General features: G+C 39.3%; 1 protein-coding gene across 1 annotated transcript in view; it reads right to left on the bottom strand.

Annotated features, from left to right (window-relative positions):
• Nucleotides 1-381: 381 nt before the first annotated feature.
• LOC103505102 (PAN2-PAN3 deadenylation complex catalytic subunit PAN2) overlaps nucleotides 382-22,016 on the bottom strand; it is a 29,645-nt gene continuing 8,010 nt past the window's right edge. Inside the window, exons 3-18 of the mRNA XM_026820479.1 lie at nucleotides 20,796-20,965; nucleotides 20,438-20,564; nucleotides 17,071-17,276; nucleotides 15,702-15,932; nucleotides 11,614-11,760; nucleotides 11,106-11,202; nucleotides 10,426-10,716; nucleotides 9,539-9,787; nucleotides 8,956-9,154; nucleotides 8,067-8,273; nucleotides 7,154-7,329; nucleotides 6,692-6,855; nucleotides 6,038-6,270; nucleotides 5,064-5,193; nucleotides 4,558-4,779; nucleotides 382-1,075 (exon numbers count right to left, since the gene is read on the bottom strand). Of these exons, the coding sequence (XP_026676280.1) occupies nucleotides 793-1,075; nucleotides 4,558-4,779; nucleotides 5,064-5,193; nucleotides 6,038-6,270; nucleotides 6,692-6,855; nucleotides 7,154-7,329; nucleotides 8,067-8,273; nucleotides 8,956-9,154; nucleotides 9,539-9,787; nucleotides 10,426-10,716; nucleotides 11,106-11,202; nucleotides 11,614-11,760; nucleotides 15,702-15,932; nucleotides 17,071-17,276; nucleotides 20,438-20,564; nucleotides 20,796-20,965 (3,132 nt within the window). The 3' untranslated portion in view covers nucleotides 382-792. The remainder of the gene's footprint in view (nucleotides 1,076-4,557; nucleotides 4,780-5,063; nucleotides 5,194-6,037; nucleotides 6,271-6,691; nucleotides 6,856-7,153; nucleotides 7,330-8,066; nucleotides 8,274-8,955; nucleotides 9,155-9,538; nucleotides 9,788-10,425; nucleotides 10,717-11,105; nucleotides 11,203-11,613; nucleotides 11,761-15,701; nucleotides 15,933-17,070; nucleotides 17,277-20,437; nucleotides 20,565-20,795; nucleotides 20,966-22,016) is intronic.

The following is a 22,016-nucleotide window of genomic DNA, read 5'->3' as shown; positions in this document are numbered from 1 at the left end:
ACAATTACAATCTAACATGAACTGAACATTCTAGTGTTACCCGTTCAGGTAATATGCGACCAGTCTCATTACTTTCCGAACAGACCATGTATGTTACGTATTACTTAAATGTTGATATATTTTATCATCTTTCTCAGTAGAGCTATAAACTCCAAATATTCACATTTCCCATAGAATTTTCGGATATTCGGATCCGGCCTCTGAAATTCAGATTTTACAAAATCTGGAACTTATCCGAATCCGGATTTAAATGGCAGCTCTGATTTTCGGTGAACCATTTTGACCTTCTTCTCATGAATTTTAAATGTAATAGTAAATAATAATTATTAAAACACGCAAAATTATATTTTCAAAGACTATGGATTAAAACAGTCATCTTCCCATTTTACTTTTTCATGTTTTATTTAGGAGAATATCTACACCAATGTACAAAGTATACTATACTGACGATCAATAAAATTTAATCCAACCTAAACTAAACACTTTCACTGCCGTCCTTTCAACACCCCCCCCCCATACAAAATTTTGGATACGGACCTGTTATTATTATTTGATTATTTACCATTTTTATTTAAATTAATTCGTTGGTTTCACATTACACATGGCCTTTGTTGCTTAAAATGCAAATAAATAAACGTTGGTTCAATAATCAAATAATAATTGGGAATGGTATAATCTCACAATAGTTGGATACTAGAATCCACCATAATTTTGTCGCAATAAAAGTTCAAAATAAATCACAAACTAATTTCAAGGTAATGGTAGGGGCACGTAATTCTGTGTGTCCTGCTTTTAATTGTCCACTCCCGGCACTTTCCATTGAACGCTTTTACCTATTTCGTACAGCTCTTCCAGACTCGACGCAAACGAGCCTTCTTTCTGCAGTTTCAAGTAAACCTTGTACAATTCAAGAGCGGATTTGGCATCTTCAATAGAGTCGTGAGTTTGGGATTGGATTTTCATTCCCAGATAATGCCACGCTAGGAAACGTAATGATACCATGCGTTGTCCGGGGAGATAGAACAATTGGACGGTGTCGATTATTTGTTCTAGTGGTACCATGAGATTAATTACCCTGCAAATGATTCAATTGTTTTTAGATCAACGACATTGTCAGACCAAAAATTTAAATAAAACATAGGTACCTACATTTTCACCCCTGGAGGCTATCAGGGCCGTAAGTATAAATGTCCAGACCAAAAATTTAAATAAAACATAGGTACCTACATTTTCACCCCTGGAGGCTATCAGGGCCGTAAGTATAAATGTCCAGACCAAAAATTTAAATAAAACATAGGTACCTACATTTTCACCCCTGGAGGCTATCAGGGCCGTAAGTATAAATGTCTTTTTTTTTTTGTCTGAATTTCCATATGAACAATTAGTGGGATCTATTTGAAGCACCAATCACAAATCAATATGAATTTCCCATTTTTGGTGCTTCCTCTATTGGCGGAAGAACATCGAAAATTGAAAATTTGAATAGGCCACAACTCCGGCCCTGGTTGTCAGATCGAGCTCAAACATGTAACGAAAAAAATTTCGTTTTTCATGCTCTTTAACATGGAGTGTCACAGTTCGGGGGTCCTATTTAATATTTTGAAGTTGACCCCCCTGGGGCCAACCATGGCTTCAGCCGAATTTGGGCGACTACTTCAAAAAATGATATTTTAAAGAAAGTAAAAATAAAACACTACCCTAAATTTCAGCTCCTCATCTTTAGCTATTCAAAAATAAAGTGTTTAAATGCTTTGTCCTAAGATTGAATATTGGATTATAAACACTTTGTATAAGCGGCCTCAATGGAGCCTTGAACATAATATGTAGGTCCGACCCTCGCTGAAAATGAAGAATTTGAACTGAGTATTTAATCTGTGTGGGTCGATGGTTTTGTATATGATTTTAGGACCACAAAATTTTCAAGTGTATCTAAAAAAGCAGGAGGTTCCAGGACACACTAGACCACTAGAGAGTCTCATGGTCCTCGTTGATACTCACCTGGAGGTGGCTGTCCAGGATGTTTGAACCTACAGTCCGGTCTTGTACAGTTCACACCATAGCGACATGGTTTATTGGAATGTAATTGTGGCGTTGGTGTTGCCACAGGTTCTGGTGGGTTCTTTTCCATGACTTTCCGCACGAGAATGTCCATCTGATTCTGCCAGAATGCTTTGTCCTAAGATTGAACGAGAAAAATCATTCATATTACAGGGGTCGAGTGAATCAGACACCTACACCTTCACGTCTTCTGATAAAGTGTTTCGCACATTAAAGAGTTTACCTATTCATGTGATTTTAATTACAGTTAGTTGTAAAGAACTTTCCAAGTTCAATGGGCTGCCCGTACTTCACCACGGAAAATTGATCATTACTCAAGGTCAGTTTAGAGTTCTACAAAATACGCTCTTCTTGCACATCTAGAACAAATTGAGAACAGTGCTACATACTTAACTTCAGCATTCTAGGTGAAATAGTGAAGGAAAGTAGGTACAAAGGTACCTGATTATTGTCCAAGTTACAGTTAATGGTCAACATTTGCGGCAAAGATTTGAGTCGTCTACTCTGCAGTGTGGGTTGAAATCGTTCACATTGGTCGCACCAGGCGGGGGTTGTTTGTTCTGGACAAAGACTCTGAGCAAGGACGTCGCAAAACGAAATCTCCGTGTCTTCTGAAAGCAGAATTTTCATTTAATTGTCCCCTTTTCTGTGAAAGTTGTAGCGTGGTGAGTGGACATTCTGTCCGATCAACACGCTATGCTCCCAAAATTTTAAAGTTTAAACTCGCCCGGGTACTGATGGTTTTCTTTATGTACTTCGGACCCTCTTTGGTATCGGTTTTATCAGCTAATTTGACCGGTGGTGGGGAGATCCATAGGTAAACAAACCGAATCAAACTTGGCTTGGGTTAGAGAGAAGGCGGAAGCGAAAATTGAAGAAAGCTACATTTTTTAGACCTTTTTGTGGATTTGTACTCTGTAATAATTATACAGAGCATTCAAAAAATCTTGGAACCCCTGAATATTTTTTGAATGGATAGAGATGAGAAGCTGAAATTTGGGGTAGTGTTTTATCTTTTGAAATGCAACTTTTTGATGTAGTCGCCAAATTTTGGCCGGAGCCAGGGTCGGCCCCAGGGGGGTCAACTTCAAAATCTTAAATGAGAACCCCCTGATTGTGATACATCAAATAAAGGCCTTAAAAAACGTAGTTCTTTGATACAAGTTTGAGTTCAATCCAATAACCAGGGCCGGAGTTATGGCCTAGTTAATTTTTTAATGTTTTTCCGTCAATAGGGGAAGCACCCAAAATGGGAAATTCATTTTCATAAGTGATTTGTGCTTCAAATATGTCCCACTAATGATTCACATAGAAATCCAGACCCAAAAATAAAAATTTAAAACATCAATTTTCACCCCCCGGAGGCCATCAGGGTCGAAAGTTTAAATTTCATTTTTGGGTCTGAATTTCAAGATGAATATTAGTGGGACATATTTGAAGCATAAATTACTTATTAAAATGGATTTCCCATTTTGGGTGCTTCCCCTATTGACCGAAGAATATGGCAAAATTAAAAATTGAATCTTATATTTTTTAGTCCGTCCTTCCTTTATTATTACAATAGTAATAAAAAGGTATAAGGGACGGACTATTGTATTTGCTTCGGTGGCGTCTGTGTGTCTGTCTGTCTGTTCCCATAGAAGGACTTATCCAAACCTGGTCGACCTACGTATTCGCTTCGGTGTCGGTCTGTCTGTCTGTCAGTCAGTCAGTCTGTCTGTCCCCATAGAAGGACTTATCCAAACCTAGTCGACCTATGTATCAAATTAAAGGTCTTTTTACCAGGAACACGAAAATGGTGGTGCAAATTTTGTCCAGAAAACCATAAAGTCAAAAATATCAAATTAAAGGTCTTTTTACCAGGATCACGAAAATGGTGGTGCAAATTTTGTCCAGAGAACCATAAAGCCAAAAAACCAAAAAAACTGGTTTTTGGGGTTTTTTTACACTTCACACAAATGAGCTCTGATCTTGAAATTTGTCGCGACGACCTATGAACTCAAAGCGAGAAAGTTTTAGATAACACTCCAGTCGTTAATTTAAGACCGGTTTTAGCGTTTTCTAGGTTAAGCAACGCCGAGGAAGGCCAATAAATGGATGGGTGACCTAAACATTATATTGGGAATAAAGGGAGAACGGGCTTTAGTCTTGATTTTAAATCATTACATGAAAGTAAAATCAAAATATCAAATCAAGAATGATAATAAACTGAATATTAAACAAATATTATTATTATTGTTAGTATTATCATTGTTCTTATTATTATTATTATCATCATCATCATCATCACCATCACCATCATTGTCATTATCGTTATCATTATATTGAAGATGCATTCCTCAAATACCAGAGTAATGCAAGATGCCTCAGATTTTGTTGGAAGAAAATCTACTTTTACATAGCATTGGCGGAGTTTACATACGTATCTGATCTTTTTTGCCCCATCTACTTATTGGCGTTGATTAGATGTGGCCACTTCTACGTCTTATTGTGACATACCTGAAATCATTGCTCAAGCCGTGTCCCACAAATTTGACTCCATTGTCGATCAGGAATCTCAACTTGAGATAAGTACTCTTTAGAGTGGTCAAATGTTTCGAACTACAAGACACGTCCAGATCTCCGGGTTTGATTCCCGAAAATTTCGTTAGATAATCTACAACCTGTTCTTGCGTTGCAATGTAATCGTCAATGAAGGGCGTCCCTTCAAGAGGCCCTTGTCTGAAAGCGAAAAATGGTTTTGAAGTAAATTATGGAGATATTTTTTTTTACAATGTGGAGGACCAGGTTTTTCCCAGGTAAATTTAGAGCGAGTTTTTCTTGAACTCCTTGTTCCTGGCACAGTTAGTTTTAGAGAGCAAAAACTTTAGAACATGCATTATTATACATTTTGGTCACTTTGTACATAGTTCCTGATTTCGTTTTTCAACAATGAGATAAATCAGAGATCATGACGCTTTGTGAATTGGTCCTTTGCCTTATTTACTTTTCAACCAAATACTTACCCTCGCACACATGTAATCCTGGCCACGGAATAATGAGAGGGTTTCACTGTAGACAATTTTCCACCGCTTCTTATTTCGGACTCTTCTTGGTTCAAAGTAACAAATTCAGCGTCCATTGCTACAAGTTCTCCTGAAAACACAAGCCCAAGATTTTCGTCAAACAAAATTTACTTACACGTCAAAAAATAAACCTGACTAAATATTTTAATGGGGTTACTTTTTGGTACTCTCATGTTAATATGAGAGAGGGGAAGGTATAATGTTTTTTTCTCAGCTTCCTGACTGCGCTTCTCATCTTCAGCCATTCAAAAAATATTCAGGGGTTCCAAGACTTTTCGAACGCTCTGTATAGTGGTGTTACTTTTTGGTACTCTCATGTTAATATGAGAGAGGGGAAGGTATAATGTTTTTTTCTCAGCTTCCTGACTGCTGAGTGTGTGTGTGTGTGTGTGTGTGTGTGATGGCAAAGCACGGGTACAACAGCTTGTTGGAAATAGAAATCAGGACCTTAGAAAGAAGGATTGAATATTTGAATGATTATTTTACCATCATTCCGTTCAGGATACACCAGGTTACATACGAGTAAACTTGACTCCTTGCTCATCTCACGCTTGCATTTCAAACACCGGTTAATGTGCACCTGTTTGCTTCCGAATAGTCGACTCACTTCGGTTTCCTCGTTACTTGGAAGTGCTGCAGTACTTGACGGTTCGTCACTACTAGGTCCAACATTAGTACCTTTCTCGTCTGTATCTGCAAAGATGGGAAGATATTGTGAAATTCCAAGCCACGGATGGGATTTGAACTCACGCCCTCCTGATTACCAGGCGAGCGTTTGACTACTAGGCTACCACAGTCATAATCATCTGATGCGTTTTATGGAAATAGTGATATTTTCTTTCTTCTGGCACAACTTATCCTGACTGCTGATGATGATGATGAAAGATATACAATGTTATAAACTTCAATATTACCAGGCTGCGGCGTTTCATCCAAAGTCAAAGGAGTGAATGTGATGGCCCTACAGCCACGATTATTCTCAGCCAAGCTAACATCCTCAGAGAAAACACCGCGTGATATAGGTTCAGGCGGGAATTCAGTGGTGAGAGGCGAGGTCATGAGAGAGTGTTCCGTGTAGTAGAGAACGCAAGGGATTTTCCAATCTAAACTGAACCAGATGGCTTCTTGTCCCGTCACTTGAGAAATACTGCAAATGGAGAATATGAGAATATTAATATCAAACAAAACCTTTGTGCTGCTTAGAAGGACCTTTACCTACATTACAGTATGTCTCCAAAATTCCTAGAAACTAGAGAGTATCCCCTCTTTATCTGAGGCTGGAAATTGGTTCTAGCACATATATTTTACTATTGTATGCCCTTCCTTCCTCAAATCTCATTATTTGATAAGGGAAAATGTCTCCTATTTGATTTAGACTGGAAGTTCATAAAGTTACTAGAGCACCAGAATTTAAAATCTTCTATGACAGTATTTAATATGGACCTTCACCATCCAGATGACAAAGTTACTGTGGTCAAATTCTCAAATAATTGACAGAATGACATGCCTTGAGTGGGATTGAGACCTGCGATCTGAGCCATCAACGCAGGTAATTGTAAAATACTTACCAGATGTCATTGAATATGTACCACTGAGGTGAATTAGGAAGACTTGGATTCTTGTGGTAGGATGCCGGAACGTTAATTATGGATACGAGATTCTTCTTCTCCTCATGCACATAACATACGACAGCGGACAGATCGTATAGCTTCTTGTCTTGATTATTTTCTTCCTGTAAAAATATCGACGCGACGGTAAGATGTTCACTTGCTTGTTTGACTTCATATTACATATCTTGATTTAAACTTACATATACTTACAGGGTGGTTTTTAGCTAAATTCCCTTTAGGGATGAACTATTCATTTTTCAACAAGGAGCCACCATGAAAATCTCAAGTATTGCTTGAAATTTGGTAGAAAGCAAAAATACGTACTTTTTTCAAAGGACTCGATTAAGATTTTTTTTTATGGTCTTAAGGTTCCAGGGAACCTCGGCCGGAATTGAACTTAACTCCTCTTGATTTACTTACTTTTATCTGAGCGGCCACTTCATCGATCGGAGTTTTGTCCACTTTACTGATGTTCACCTCACCACTCGATTGCAACGTGATTAGAACGTGTAGGGGGAGCCAGCTGTTTGTGTAATACAAGTGATTGCTAGTAGTCAGTTCTCGGACAGGTGGTGTTTCTGTAAGACGAATACAAGTAAATCACCACCCTAGCCCGATTGTCGATAAGATATGAATATTTTATTTAGGAATAGGAGTATACAGTAAAAGGGACTACACATTAGACGGACCGGACTGCACCGGACCAAAATGGTGCGGTAGACCAAAAAATCTGAAGTGAATACACATTACATGGACAAACGGATCATTTTCAGTCTATTGCGATCGGTCAAAGCGGGATTTTTTTATTCAATTCTTTGGTACATGTTTGATGTTTCAGCTTGAAATTCAGACCAAAAAGTTCGGCCATGCCTTTTCCACAAGTTTGGCCATGCCTGGGGATGAACTAGCGGGATTCCGGAGCGAAGCGACGGAATTCAGCTAGTAGGCCATAACTCCGGCCCTGGTTGTTGGATCGAGCTCAAACTTGTATCAAAGTACTGCGTTTTTTAAGGCCTTTAATTTGATGTATCACAATCAGGGGGTTCCCATTTAAGATTTTGTAGTTGACCCCCCTGGGACCGACCCTAACACCGGCCAAAATTTGGCGACTACTTCAAAAAGTTGCAATTTAAAAGATAAAACACTAACCCAAATTTCAGCTTCTCATCTTCAGCCATTCAAAAAATATTCAGGGGTTCCAAGACTTTTCGAACGCTCTGTATAGTGGTGGTGTGTGTGTGTGTGTGATGGCAAAGCACGGGTACAACAGCTTGTTGGAAATAGAAATCAGGACCTTAGAAAGAAGGATTGAATATTTGAATGATTATTTTACCATCATTCCGTTCAGGATACACCAGGTTACATACGAGTAAACTTGACTCCTTGCTCATCTCACGCTTGCATTTCAAACACCGGTTAATGTGCACCTGTTTGCTTCCGAATAGTCGACTCACTTCGGTTTCCTCGTTACTTGGAAGTGCTGCAGTACTTGACGGTTCGTCACTACTAGGTCCAACATTAGTACCTTTCTCGTCTGTATCTGCAAAGATGGGAAGATATTGTGAAATTCCAAGCCACGGATGGGATTTGAACTCACGCCCTCCTGATTACCAGGCGAGCGTTTGACTACTAGGCTACCACAGTCATAATCATCTGATGCGTTTTATGGAAATAGTGATATTTTCTTTCTTCTGGCACAACTTAGGGCGAGTTTTTTTACTCATTTTATCCAACCGGTTGGAACCGTTTGGTCCAATAATGCCGTTTGAATACTCATTGTTTACATGAGTGACGTCATTCATTTCACCGTATGAGTTTGAATACTCATTGTATCTTCCAACCGGTTATAACCGTTTGGCTCACCAGATCAACCTTCAAATTTCGCAATCAATACGGTTTGTTTACATTTTTTTCGTTTTTTTTTTTCAGAAATTCGAATGGAAGTCTTTTAAAAAATTGTCTTTTTACTTTTTTTTTTCATTCTTGTCAGATTTTTTTTTCATACCCCTAACATATGATCAACCGCAACAATTTTAATACTCATTGGGAGGTTAATCGTTTAATGAATGATGTCATCACCGTAACCACCGCGAACCTTAACCGATTCGACTATGCAATGAGTATTCAAACTCGCCCTTAGCTTAGCACCTCTGTAGCTCAAATTGAGCGGACCCCTATTTATAGAAAAAAGGTCTTCTTTTGACTCAACCTTCAAAACATACCTTCAGTTTTATTTTTCTCTCGACATTTTGCTAGTCTCGACTTCAAGTCAATCGTAGGAAAGTCGGTATCTCGAAAGACAAAATCAGGTTTTTCGGGTGGAGCTTGCTGCTGCTTAATCTTTTCTGCTTCTTTACATGATCGCCTCTTGCTCTCGAGCAGTTCACAATGAATTTGATGCAGAATAAAGCGGTTCCAGTTCTGTAAAAAGTAAACAGTGTTATTTCATTAACTAGTGGAAGTATTATTATTTTTGATGTTGTGGGCGTTGTTGGTATCCATAATGAGTCCATGAGTAACATATTTCTTCTACTTGCTAAAATTAAAATACCAATCCATACTGGGAACTTCCTCTCTACTGACGGTAATGCGTTCTTCTCCCTTACGCCTTTCTCACCTGAATCAAAAATATGAGGTTGGTTTTCTTCTTCAACTCCGTGTTATTCTGATCAGCCTAGCCTAGAGCTGATAAAATATACAATGAAATTTCAAGCCACGGATGAGATTTGAACCTCCTGATTACCAGGCGAGCGTTTGACCACTAGATGATACGTTAGTTTTTACCTTCCCTTACTCTTTTCTCACCTGAATCAAATATATGAGGTTAGTTTTCTTTCTTAACTCCGTGTTATTCTGATCAGGTAGTATCAAGCCTAGAGCTGAAGCTTCATGAGCGTTCCTCAATGCTCTCAGAAAATTGCCCGAATGACAGGGTAAACTTTTGGCTACAGAGAGCATATGAAAGAGAAAGGAAAGCTCACAACATAAACAGAACTCTGTGTTGCATAAGTGAGACAGGACGGTTTTCCTTAGGGGCTCGATGAAGAATAAGACCTGTGGGACAGAGGAGGAACGTTGTTACATACAAATATAAATATGCATAAGTGAGACAGGACGGTTTTCCTTAGGGGCTCGATGAAGAATAACACCTGTGGGACAGAGGAGGATACAAATATAAATAAAGAGCATCTTCATGAAGAGAATATGAGCCAACACCAGCCCGGACCAACTTTTAAAGGAGGGAGAGATAAAGATTGGATGCATTGGATTGGATATATATCATTATCAAGTGCCTCCTTTGCAATCAATTTCCATATTTCAATAATCTTTTTACACTGGTATTGCCGCCACTGGTCGCTAATCCATTAAAGGAGCTTCTCAATTGTCCTCACGAGACTGAGTGCACCCTGAACTCCAAACACAGAGCCGAAAAAACTTCGACTCCGCTGGAAATCGAACCCGGGACCTCCGGCGAGCAAGCCTAGTGTGATACCCACTCGGCCACGGAGGTTGCGAAAATCCGAATTAAGTGAATGGGATTTTCAAGTCCATCGAATCCATATTGTGTGATACCCACTCGGCCACGGAGGTTGCGAAAATCCGAATTAAGTGAATGGGATTTTCAAGTCCATCGAATCCATATTGAAAAAAAAACAGCCCCCCCATCTTAGGCTACAAAGTGGTCACTCTACCTGTATCATAGCATTACAGTACGAGTTAGGCAACGTTGCTTCTAGGCCACTGAATATGGTCTTGTTGTACTGCTCAAAATCAAAGTCCTCCGATCCCAGTTTGGTGAACTTGGTTTCGATTTTCCGGTACCGCTTGGGGATGGCCACGAAGCCTGTCTGTGAGTTGGACCCGTTGTTGGTGGCAATTATACCATTACCGTGAATATCATCAGTAAGGAGCTTGTCCTTACTTAGTGCAGTTTGGTTACTGTTCTTGTTGGCTCCGTTCTTGAAATGAATCATGTAATCCACCTGTGTGATAGGAAGGCGTTTGTTAAACAATAAACATTTCTAGACCCATTGCCTCAGATTGCGAGTAGCCGAACCTTAGATATGAGCTGAATATAATGGTCACAAAAAGACAGGAGTAGAGAGATAAAGAAGTAATTTAAACTGGTAGTTATGTGAACTGTAGACCTCACTCAGACTCTTTTGCCCAAGCTGTGACAACTGTACGTATGACGTATACATATAATTCACATGTGTAGGTAATGTTTCGAAATAGAGCTGAAGGAAAATGACCTACAGAACCTTGTTGGAAATGATGAGATCTACCTACTCTGAGCCGTTGTCAGTTTTTTTCTGGCGCACCCTGTATATCTACTTACATTAATCAAAAATGTCATGAGGTTTTTACTGACCTGATTTCGTCTCCTCGTGTTGGGGTTGGGAGCGTATCCAATCGTACCTTGCATTTTCATTGTGTTCAAAATTTCAGGGTCTATAGGGGGCGTTTTCCTGGAGGCAAAGCAAAAAAAGCAAAAGAGAAATCATTGTTATTGGATTTGTTTCAAAGTAAATTTGAACCAAAGGAATAAGTTTGTATTAACTTATTTTGTACTACACTTGGTAAAGCAATTCAATAATTAAAAAATGGTTTTTGGTATTTTTGTAGAATTAGTACCGAAATTCGCTAAATTTCATATTATTATCATTATTATGATAAGAAATACACTGATGATGACTTAACAGGCCATATGTTATTAAATATGAATTTGAATATTAATAAAACTGAAAGAGAACCTGTCCATTTGGAAAATTGGTCAAGGATCCACAAGATTTAGTAACGGTTAAGTGATAGACAAAAACCCAAAGAGGTAGCGATCTGATTTTATGTATCTATTAGTTAAAGCGTAAAGGCAACATTACCTCAAATGAAATCTTTTGTACAGATTTCTTTCGACGCTCTCACAACATTCGACAGGCATTATGGATAGAAAATATACACAGAAACGAGAAAAATAGAACAAAATATTTCTGCAAACTATGGACAGAAAACATTCACAAACTGAACGATTTCAGAAAGTGCACGAATTAAAATTTGAATGGCGAAGGAAATTTCTGTAACATTTTTTGGAGTGGCTTTTAAATTTCTGGCAGATTGGAAAGATCAGTCGAAACTCAAAATACGCAAGTCCGCTATTTAATTTTGATTTCGCGTCTGCCTTGTAAGCGCTAGGCCGCGGGTTCTTAAAAAATTTCAGAAGGGGCGGGCCCAGCTTTTTTTTTTTTTTTTTTTTTTTTTTACATATTATATATTTTTTTAATACATTATAGGTAACTAAAAAAACCTAGCCCATGGGGTGTGCAAGCCAGCACATTCTGTTGCTGGTCCCAAGCCCGGATAAATAGGGAGGGTTTGATGTTAGGAATGGCATCCGATCTCTAAAACACCGCCATAACCCAAGATGTCAGTCCCTAAACAGTCCGTAAAGGCATCGGAACATATAAACGCTAGGGCGTCCCCTGCATGCGACGCGCAGATATCTCGCCTGCCATCTGTGAAAAATGGACAAGGGCTACCGAGTCATAGGCGGGCTCGGCTAAAGAAGTTAGCCAAGGTGAGCCTGAGAGTTGGAACGCTGAATGTTCGAACCATGACCGGTAGAGGAAGAGAAGTAGCAGACCTTATGTCCAAGAGAAAGATACAGAGATATTGTGCGTACAAGAAACCAGATGGAAAGGAAACAAAGCAAAAGAACTTGGAGATGGTTGTAAACTATTTTATAATGGTGCAGATGGCAGGGGAAGGAATGGCGTTGGAATAGTGCTGGATAGTGAGATGAAAACCAAAGTAACGAGCGTAAACAGAAGAAGTGCTCGAGTGAATAGTGTCAAAATACAACTGGATGACATTGAACTGAATATAATAAGTACGTACGTCCCGCAAGTTGGATGTGATGATGAAGAAAATGATGAATTCTAGAGAGAAATTGAACAAGAAGTGATGAGCATACCAAACGAGGAGAGAATTTTCTTTGCAGCAGATTTGAATGGTCACATTGAAAGAAGAAACACAGGAATAACTGAGAGAATTAGAGGAATTTGGGGAGTCGGAGAGGGAAATGAAGAAGGAGACCGGGTGATAGATTTTGCTTTGGCAACAGATTTAGCCATCTTAAACACATTCTTTAAGAAATAAGAAAGGCATTTAACAACATACAAGAGTGGAAACAGAACCAGTCAGATTGATTTCATCCTGTGTAGAAGGGTTCCTTCAACTATTGATGATAATATGGTAAGTGAAACTGGAGACCGGGTGATAGATTTTGCTCAACACCTGAGAGAAGTGCGAAACTGCAAAGTTATAAACGGAGAATCTGTCGCTCCCCAGCAAAGACTTTTAGTAGTTGATTCCACCTCCAACATGACCAAGAAGAAGGAACCTAAAACTAAACCGCCTAAAATCAAGTGGTGGAAGTTGAAGGAACCCTTCTTAAGCTGGAATTCAGGCGGCATGTCATCAACAAAATCACCAATGACGAAGAGAAAGACCTGTGAATAAAAAGTAAGAGAATCATCTGTGAAGAGGCTGAGAAAGTGCTTGGTAAAACCTCAGGTAAAGGAGCACCAAAAGACAAGGAAACCTGGTGGTGGAGTGAAGAAGTGAAGAGTGCAATGAAAAGGAAAAAGAATATAAAGAAGAAATGGGATACAACGTGAAGAGCTGAGGACAAAGAAGCATATAGAGAAGCAAATAAGGCGGCCAAAAGGACAGTAGCGAAAGCCAAAGGAAGAGAGTTATCAAAAGTATATGAGGAATTAGAAACACCTGAAGGAGAAAAGAAAATATACCGTAGAGCCAAAGCACGTGACAAGGCAACTAAAGACTTCACGCACATAAAACAAATGAAGAACAGTGATGGAATAGATGAATGTGTAATCAAAGAAAGATGGAAAGAATACTTTGAGAATCTACTAAACGAAGAGAATCCGAGAATGCCCACCGAAGAATGTGAACCAAATCAGGGAGTAGTACGAGACATAGAGGAGAGAAGAGATTATAGGAGTGTTGAGAACAATGAAAAATGGGAAAGCAACAAGACCTGACGAGATACCAGTGGAAGCGTGGAAGAGCCTGGGAGCAGAGGGAGTGCACCCACTTTGGAGCATATTGAAGAAAGTGTTTAAGGAAGAGAGAGAGAGCTTTTGTACTCATTTTTCGATTGCAAATATTTCAACGTGGGTTCGAATCCCACCATCGACAAAAATTTGTACTCGTTTTTCGATTGCAAATATTTCAACGGGTTACTTTCTGGTGTTCTCGTGTTGACCCAGCACCTAAATGGGAAGTATTGTGTCTCTTCTCGCCCATCTGATGAGAGGCATACTACGGGATGGGCATGCTACGACACAGACCACATGCATCTAATGTAGCAGTTGTTTCATCGCTACGAAATAAAAAACGGTGGTGAAACACCCATCTCTTTTTTTTCATTTTGATGTAATTGACTCTTACTTCAATATGTCGGATTGCGTTTCATGTTTCGGTTCGAATGTTTTGTTTTTATTGGCAAGTACCTACCATTAAAAATTCCATTCGTTTTGTAATACATTAATACCTAGGTATAATCCTATGCGATTCATAATATCCTACAAAATAAATGTAATGTACCTAATAATTATATCAAATTTCAAAATAGATTGAAGGTCGTATAGTAGTAGTACAATGATCCTCAATTAAATCTTTCTGTGGCGGATATCACTTAGTAGATACACATGAGAAATTAGTAGATAAATATACCTAAGAGCTTCTTCATTTGACAATTTTAAATAATTAACCACTGTGGCTGAACATGAGCTATAGGACATTAATGAACCCCTTTGTTATCGAGGATGAGGCATTTAACTAGTGAATCTAGCGATTGATTAGCTTAACCACTGTGCTATTGAAACTGGCAACTTTGGCAAGCATAGTTACCTACAAGTAGGCTTAATCCATGTCAGGAAAGAATAGAGATACCTACTCAGAGTCTGACCATTAAAATTACTTTGTCTACAACACATGTAGGCTTGTGCACCTTCACCGTGGTGTATGGCACCTCTCATAGTCAGAGTCTGACCGTATACCTTCTCAGAGTCTGACCATTAAAATCATTTTGTCTACAACACATGTAGGCTTGTGCACCTTCACCGTGGTATATGGCACCTCTCAGAGTCTGACCATTAAAATTGTCTACAACACATGTAGGCTTGTGCACCTTCACCGTGGTGTATGGCACCTCTCATAGTCAGAGTCTGACCGTATACCTTCTCAGAGTCTGACCATTAAAATCACTTTGTCTACAGCACATGTAGGCTTGTGCACCTTCACCGTGGCGTATGGCACCTCTCGGAGTCCCATTTCCCAAATCTAACAAATAGAACCACATAAGGATAAAGGTAGAATTTCTAACCTCGCTCGACGTCATCGCCTACGGGAGCGTATGCCGTGACGTCAAACTTCACAATTTACCGGTATTTTTTAAATCGATTTATCCCTGGATCTAGAAGAGTGAACTTTGAAATGGTTCCTCTTGATCCAAACCAGATACCGATGACCTCATACTTTCTGTTGGGATATTTTTCACTATACTTCTATTAAGTCGTAGAAGAAAAAGAAAAATTCCGTTGGTCATTTTTCCTGCTCTATGACTTTGAAACATTACTCAAGCGCAACTGATCTATTGTATATTCTGATCGTTTTGTTGATTAACTCTCTGTTTACTTACAAGCTACAAGGTTTAGTCAAGGACTTCTTCTTTTTTACTACACCTTTACCCAGTTTTACTTGGGGTCGGCGTTACCCTTCTTTATTCTACTCCTCCATATTCTCCTATCTAAAGCCTTCCATTTTCTTCATCCCTTCTCTCTCTCTCTCTCCAGTCTTCCTCAACCTTATCTCTCCACCCCAGTTTTGGTCTCCCTCTCTTTCTCTTCCCCTCTTTAACTATTACTGATAAATGGATATAGTCTACCTGATGTCAAGGACTATTATTACCTGATAAATAGATAGATTGGGCTCCGTCAAAGTTACAGTGTCCACAAGCTGCAGTTGTCCCAGACTAGAGGCAACGGCAACTCTGGGTGACATGGACGGCATGAATCTCAATAGAAACGGCTCTAGCATGACATCAATAGGAGAAACAGCCCTCATCATACGGATATCATAGACCATTAGGAGACGGTCCACGGTGATACTCCCTTGCCTAAAAGCAAAAGTTCAATTGGTATATCATCTAGATCAGGGGTTCCCAAACTTTCTCTAGCCACGGACCACTTCTGAATTTCATGATTTCTCGCGGACCACCTAGCACTCCCCCTGTCTGTCTGTCTGTCCCCATAGAAGGACTTATCCAAACCTGGTCGACCTATATATCAAATTAAAGGTCTTTTTACCAGGAACACGAAAATGGTGGTGCAAATTTTGTCCAGAAAACCATAAAGCCAAAAAAACACAAAAAACTGGTTTTTGGGGGATTTTTTCACATTTTCTCACACAAATGAGCTCTGATCTCGAAATTTGTCGCTACGACCTACGAACTCAAAGCGAGAAAGTTTTAGATAACACTTCAGTCGATCAGAATTCTTAGTCATATTATTGTTCTTTTCCCATTCACTCTGAAATTCTTCGCAAAATATAAATAATGTGAGCGAATTTTATCCTCTAAAATGAATATGAAGATGAAAGGTAAAATCTATCGAACAGTTATAAGGCCTGCAATGATCTATGGCTCAGAAACTTGGCCTGTGAAAAAAGGTCAGGAAAAGAGGCTAGAAGTTGCAGAGATGAGGATACTGAGATGGAGCTGTGGAGTAACAAGAATGGACAGGATAAGAAACGAGATAATCAGAGGCAAAATCAAAGTGACGGAGATTTCAAAGAAAATACAAGAAAGAAAGTTGCAGTGGTATGGACATGTCAAGAGAAGAGGCGAGAACTATGTGGGGAAGAAAGTGGCATGAATAGAAGTGGAAGGAAAGAGAGCAAGAGGTAGACCAAAGAAGAGATGGAAAAATTGTGTGAACGAAGATCTACGTGAGAAGCAGCTATCTGGAAATGAGGTGCATAATAGAACAGATTGGAAGAGACTGACAGGAAATACCGACCCCGTTTGAACGGGAAAAGGTAAAGAAGGGAAGAGAAGAAGAAGAAGACATTATAACTAAAAACTTATTTATTTTCTTTTTAAACAAAAGGTTGACTCGCGGACTACCTGAAACCTTTTCACAGACCATCAGTGGTCCGCGGACCATAGTTTGGGAATCCCTGATCTAGATGAATAAAAATAATAAAAATTTGGTGTGAAATTCACACGACTTTCCTTATCTTACAGTCCAACTCACCTGTTTGTAGAGAATCCACAGGTGACCAAAAGATTTCCATGTACATCAAAATCAGACAGACTAGCCGTGTGAGTGTTCAGACTGTGCTCTATGTTGAGTGAGATCGGATCTCGTAGTGTTATAACACCACTGGGATCACCACAAAATACAAACCGAGTATTCCCCTGACGGAGCATGACACATCCGGTATCACTGCCAGCATTAATCTGGAATCATTTTCAATACGTATACAATGGAAATCACCACTCTATTCTGAAATTCCCCCCTTTTTATAATAATAAAAAATTAGGACGCAACTTTCCTTATCTTATTTAATTATGCTTGTTTGGGTGTTTTAGGCATAGTTCTTCTATGAATTTTTTAATATCTTTAACCACATAGTCATTACAGCTGAAAACCGCCAAAAAGGGGTCGAAAACTGTCAAAATGAGATCAAAACAAAGCTAACCGTTACTTCAATGTCAATCTCCTATCCTGTCTTTCTTCTCTCTTCGATTTCGGGACGATAAGACCTCGCAGTTACAGTTCCCTCTGTCAAACCTCTTTAAAAAAATGAACTTTTTGAAATTTGAAAGTTTGAACATTTTGCTGTTTACATTACAATTTTTACACTTGCCTTTTTTGCTCTTTCCGTTCCTTTACCTTTACCTACCTATTCTATTGTTTTTTCAACCAGAATTATATTGTCTTGACGTGGTTAGAGTAGCGGAAGGGCATCCGCAGCCGCACTCCTTAAAAATAAACTCGCCAAAACCAAGTTGGTTCATCCTGACGAAAAAACACCAATGGTGTAGATAGGTGGACCGACTAAAAACGCCAACATGGGAAAAGGCGAAGTCGGGTTCGATTCCCGCCCGGGGCGGATTTTATCCTGATGGGATAATGTTCGTTCTCGGAACGGCTGGCTTTCTTCTATCCTGTCTTCCAACTCTCTTCTATTTCGGGACGATAAGACCGAAAAAAAAAGAAAAGGAAAAGGGACTGACCCGAGAACAAACTCAAAACCGAGCGGACTGGAAAAGGCTGACTCGTAACACAGACCCCGTATAAGCGGGAAATGGTGAAGGAAAAGAAGAAGAACACCATAGCAGTTACAGTTCCCTCTGTCAAACCTCTTTAAAGACCAAATAAAGGCTACTCCCTTCTCGTATAAAACCCTCCAACCGCCAGTATTTCCCTGGTAGTTGGTGCAGTTACAATGCGAGAACCAGCGTCTCTCTTTATTGATAAATTTCGTCATGAAATGTTGCTGAGTAATCACAATCAATTACGTGAACAGGATTGTGAGAAACTTTCAGGTGAGATTCTTTCTGGATGCGACCTGTAATTGTTTCCTTGATTCTTCTACGGCAGCGATTCTCAACCGGGGGTACGCGAGAGATCCTTAGGGGGTACGCGAATGTGTAATGGCGGACATAAGAATAACAAAAGTAAATTTTTGAATTTTGACGGCTCATCAGTGCAGTATAGTCTAAAAAGGTACTGAATTTCGACCTCAAGGTGCTGCAGTAGGTACTGATTATGATTTTGGCGGGAGTTCGTGAGATTAAACCCGCGTGTACCCAAGGGGTGCGTGGGGGTATGATAAATTTCGTCATGAAATGTTGCTGAGTAATCACAATCAATTACGTGAACAGGATTGTGAGAAACTTTCAGGTGAGATTCTTTCTAGATGCGACCTGTAATTGTTTCCTTGATTCTACTGCGGCAGCGATTCTCAACCGGGGGTACGCGAGAGATCCTTATGGGGTACGCGAATGGCGGACAAAAGAATAACAAAAGTAATTTTTGAATTTCGACGGCTCATCAGTGCAGTACAGTCTAAAAAGGTACTGAATTTTGACCTCAAGGTACTGTAGTACTGATTATGATTTTGGCGGGAGTTCGTGAGATTAAACCCGCGTGTACCCAAGGGGTGCGTGGGGGTAAAAAAGGTTGAGAACCGCTGTTGCACGGTGAGATCTCTACTAGAAGACATTATGTGTGGTTATGCAACACTCAACACTGTGTGTGCGCGATCATTAGAATTTATCAGTTGTTGTAATTGCATTGTATGTGCCTGGGTAATACTTGTATCTATTTACCTACTATTTAGGTACTATATACAGAATTTCTCGAGAAATTGCCATTTTTATCCAAAAAGTGCCAATTCCCAGGTTTTAGATTCTTTCTGGATGCGACCTGTAATTGTTTCCTTGATTCTTCTACGGCAGCGATTCTCAACCGGGGGTACGCGAGAGATCCTTAGGTCTGGCTAGGGGACGTTAAACAGAGAAGACTAGCGTCTGGCTGTGGGACTATAAACAGGGAGGAGAACAGCTAACCCTAACCAGCCTAGCAAGCTGGCAGTTTTTCAAAGGGTTCTCTCTGCTTTTAAAGACCAAGCACAAGTCCTCACGATGGTTGACTGCGGTTCAGGACGAGCCAGCCAAATTAACATGGCCAGAGCTAGAGACCATCACCCCGGTGTATTAAGGAGCGCGGTAGCGCTCCGCCCCGCCAAGTCGAGAAAGTTTGACCGCGCTACTAGAGATATTGTATAGCAGATACAAAAAGACATCTTTTCTTTATTCTGCTATCGCCATTCGGCGAAAGCTAAAGCCGCTACAACAACAACAACAACAACAACAACAACAGAGATCCTTAGGGGGTACGCGAATGTGTAATGGGGGACAAAAGTAATTTTTGACGGTTCATCAGTGGAGTACAGTCTAAAAAGGTACTGAATTTTGACCTCAAGGTACTGCAGTACTGATTATGAATTTGGTGGTAGTTCGTGAGATTAAACCCGTGTGTACCCAAGGGGTGCGTGGGGGTAAAAAAAAAAAAAAAAAAAAACATCCTATATTTTTTTTCCTATCTATCTTTCTTTGTTTCCGAGATATCTGCCATTTTCTTTTTTTTTACTTTCTATTAGGGAGATTTTATGACCGGTTTATGGGAAGGTTGTGTATTTTAAAGAAAAACAAAATGGCGGATATCTTAGAAACTAAGCAAGAACGAAAAATATATATTGTATATTTTTTTTCAAGTACTTTATTTTTACCAAAATTGAACAAGAATAATATAAACAATGGTACAAAGCAAAAGATAATATTTAAAATGTTCATTAAGTTTTAGAATATTTAAAAAATAATGTCTTGCAAAGTTTAGATGGATTCCATAAGCATTGTGCTGGAATCCATCATATTTTAAAATGTCATATTTATTTAAAAAATCATATAAGATAGAATGATAGATGATGGGATGATGATTTTATGTCATATCATGTATAGAATGTTTTTTGTTTGAAGTGACCTCAGGAATCTATCCTAGGATTTTGATAACGTTTTTCGTGTTCACCCAGTATGTATAAACAATTATGTACCAAATTAATTTCCTGCTGCCTGTTAATGTTGTAGTGGATGAGATTAGGTTGGTGACCTCCCATGAGAATGCAGTCAGGATCATTCTGAAGTGGCAACAAACACTGCATTTCGGCCATGTTATCTGACCTGTGTAGGAGAGAGTAAAACAAATGTATATATATATAAAAAAATATATATGGTGAAAAAAACCTCCATTTTTTCATTTTTTAATCAGACAAAATGCAAAAAATAGGGCGTCCCCTTCATGCAGCAAGCAGGTACCTTGCCTGACACCTGTGGGAAGTGTCAGGGCCATTGGGTGGAAAGCTGATAATTTTACACTTTACCTACTTTTTCATAAGTTTAGTTAATACTTACACATGAGTAAATAATGGAACTCCACGCCTCAGCTGAGATCTCAAACTAGTTGATGTCAAGGCTAGAATACATTCATCCAAAGGTTGAATACACCTCACCTCTTCTGTCTCGTGAACTTTGAAAGCTGTGTACCTTTGCATTCCTGCACCATAATATGAAGCAACATAGCCCTATAAACAACGTAAGGACATTACAAATATGGTGCACTAACACAGATTGTTTCACAAATGTTTGTAAAAAAAATATGTGTCTGATTATTATAATTTTTATAATATTATAATTCTGATTTTGTGTCAGCTCCCATGGCATAGTGGTCACTGCACTTGCCTTGCATGCGGGAGACCCGGGTTCGATTCCCAGCGGGACCAAGAAATTTTTATCATGCAAATGATTGATTCCGTGACTGGCTGTTGTGGGGCCCACTCAGCCTCGTGAGGAAAATGAGTAGCTGATTTCGTAGCGATGAAACAACTGCTACATTGGACGCTTGTGGTCTGTGTCGTAGCATGCCCATCCCGTAGTATGCCTCTCATCAGATAAATTTCAAATCAATCGATAAAATGGTTTCCGAGATATATCGATTTATATGAAAAAAGTCGAAATATTAAAGAAATCGATTAATCGTTCGTAAATATCGATATGTTTATCTAAAGGTGGATTTCCACCAACGCGACTTTTCGCATAGTGGAAACATGTCGCGCGACACGAAAAAAAGTCGTGCGACCATGCGACTTCTATCCGATGAAAGTCGGTCCGGATCAAAGGAATGTCGCGTAGCAATGCCAGTGGAAACGTGTCGCGCGACTCTTCATTTTAGTTTGTTCCTTATTATGAGTGGGAGTGCTTTAATTTTAATAAAATTTTAATTTTTTTTATAATTTTCATCACCCTATATCACGTTGAATACACAGCTTAAAAAAAAAAATAAATTAAAATATTTTTTAATTGCAAGTGAAAACAGGTCACGTCGCGCGACATTGTCGCGCGATTTTGTCGCGCGATAGAGGTCGCGTTGGTGAAAACGCACCTTTATAGTGCCTGTGTTTGTAGAACTTATTTATACTGCTCATATGGGACTAAAGAGTCGCCTTACAATAGCAGTTTGTATTGGTTGAGTAGGTACTTGTGAGTACCTATACACTACACAGGCATGCTTACTGGAACTTAGCCTGGCGCACTCTCGTCTGATCAGATTGACAGTGAGGGTTATGTCCTATATAC

This window comes from Diaphorina citri, unplaced genomic scaffold, assembly GCF_000475195.1.
Source record: "Diaphorina citri unplaced genomic scaffold, Diaci psyllid genome assembly version 1.1 scaffold150, whole genome shotgun sequence".
Classification (NCBI taxonomy): domain Eukaryota; kingdom Metazoa; phylum Arthropoda; class Insecta; order Hemiptera; family Psyllidae; genus Diaphorina; species Diaphorina citri.
The sequence above is the reverse complement of the archived record's forward strand: the minus strand, read 5'-3'. Positions and strand labels throughout refer to the sequence as shown.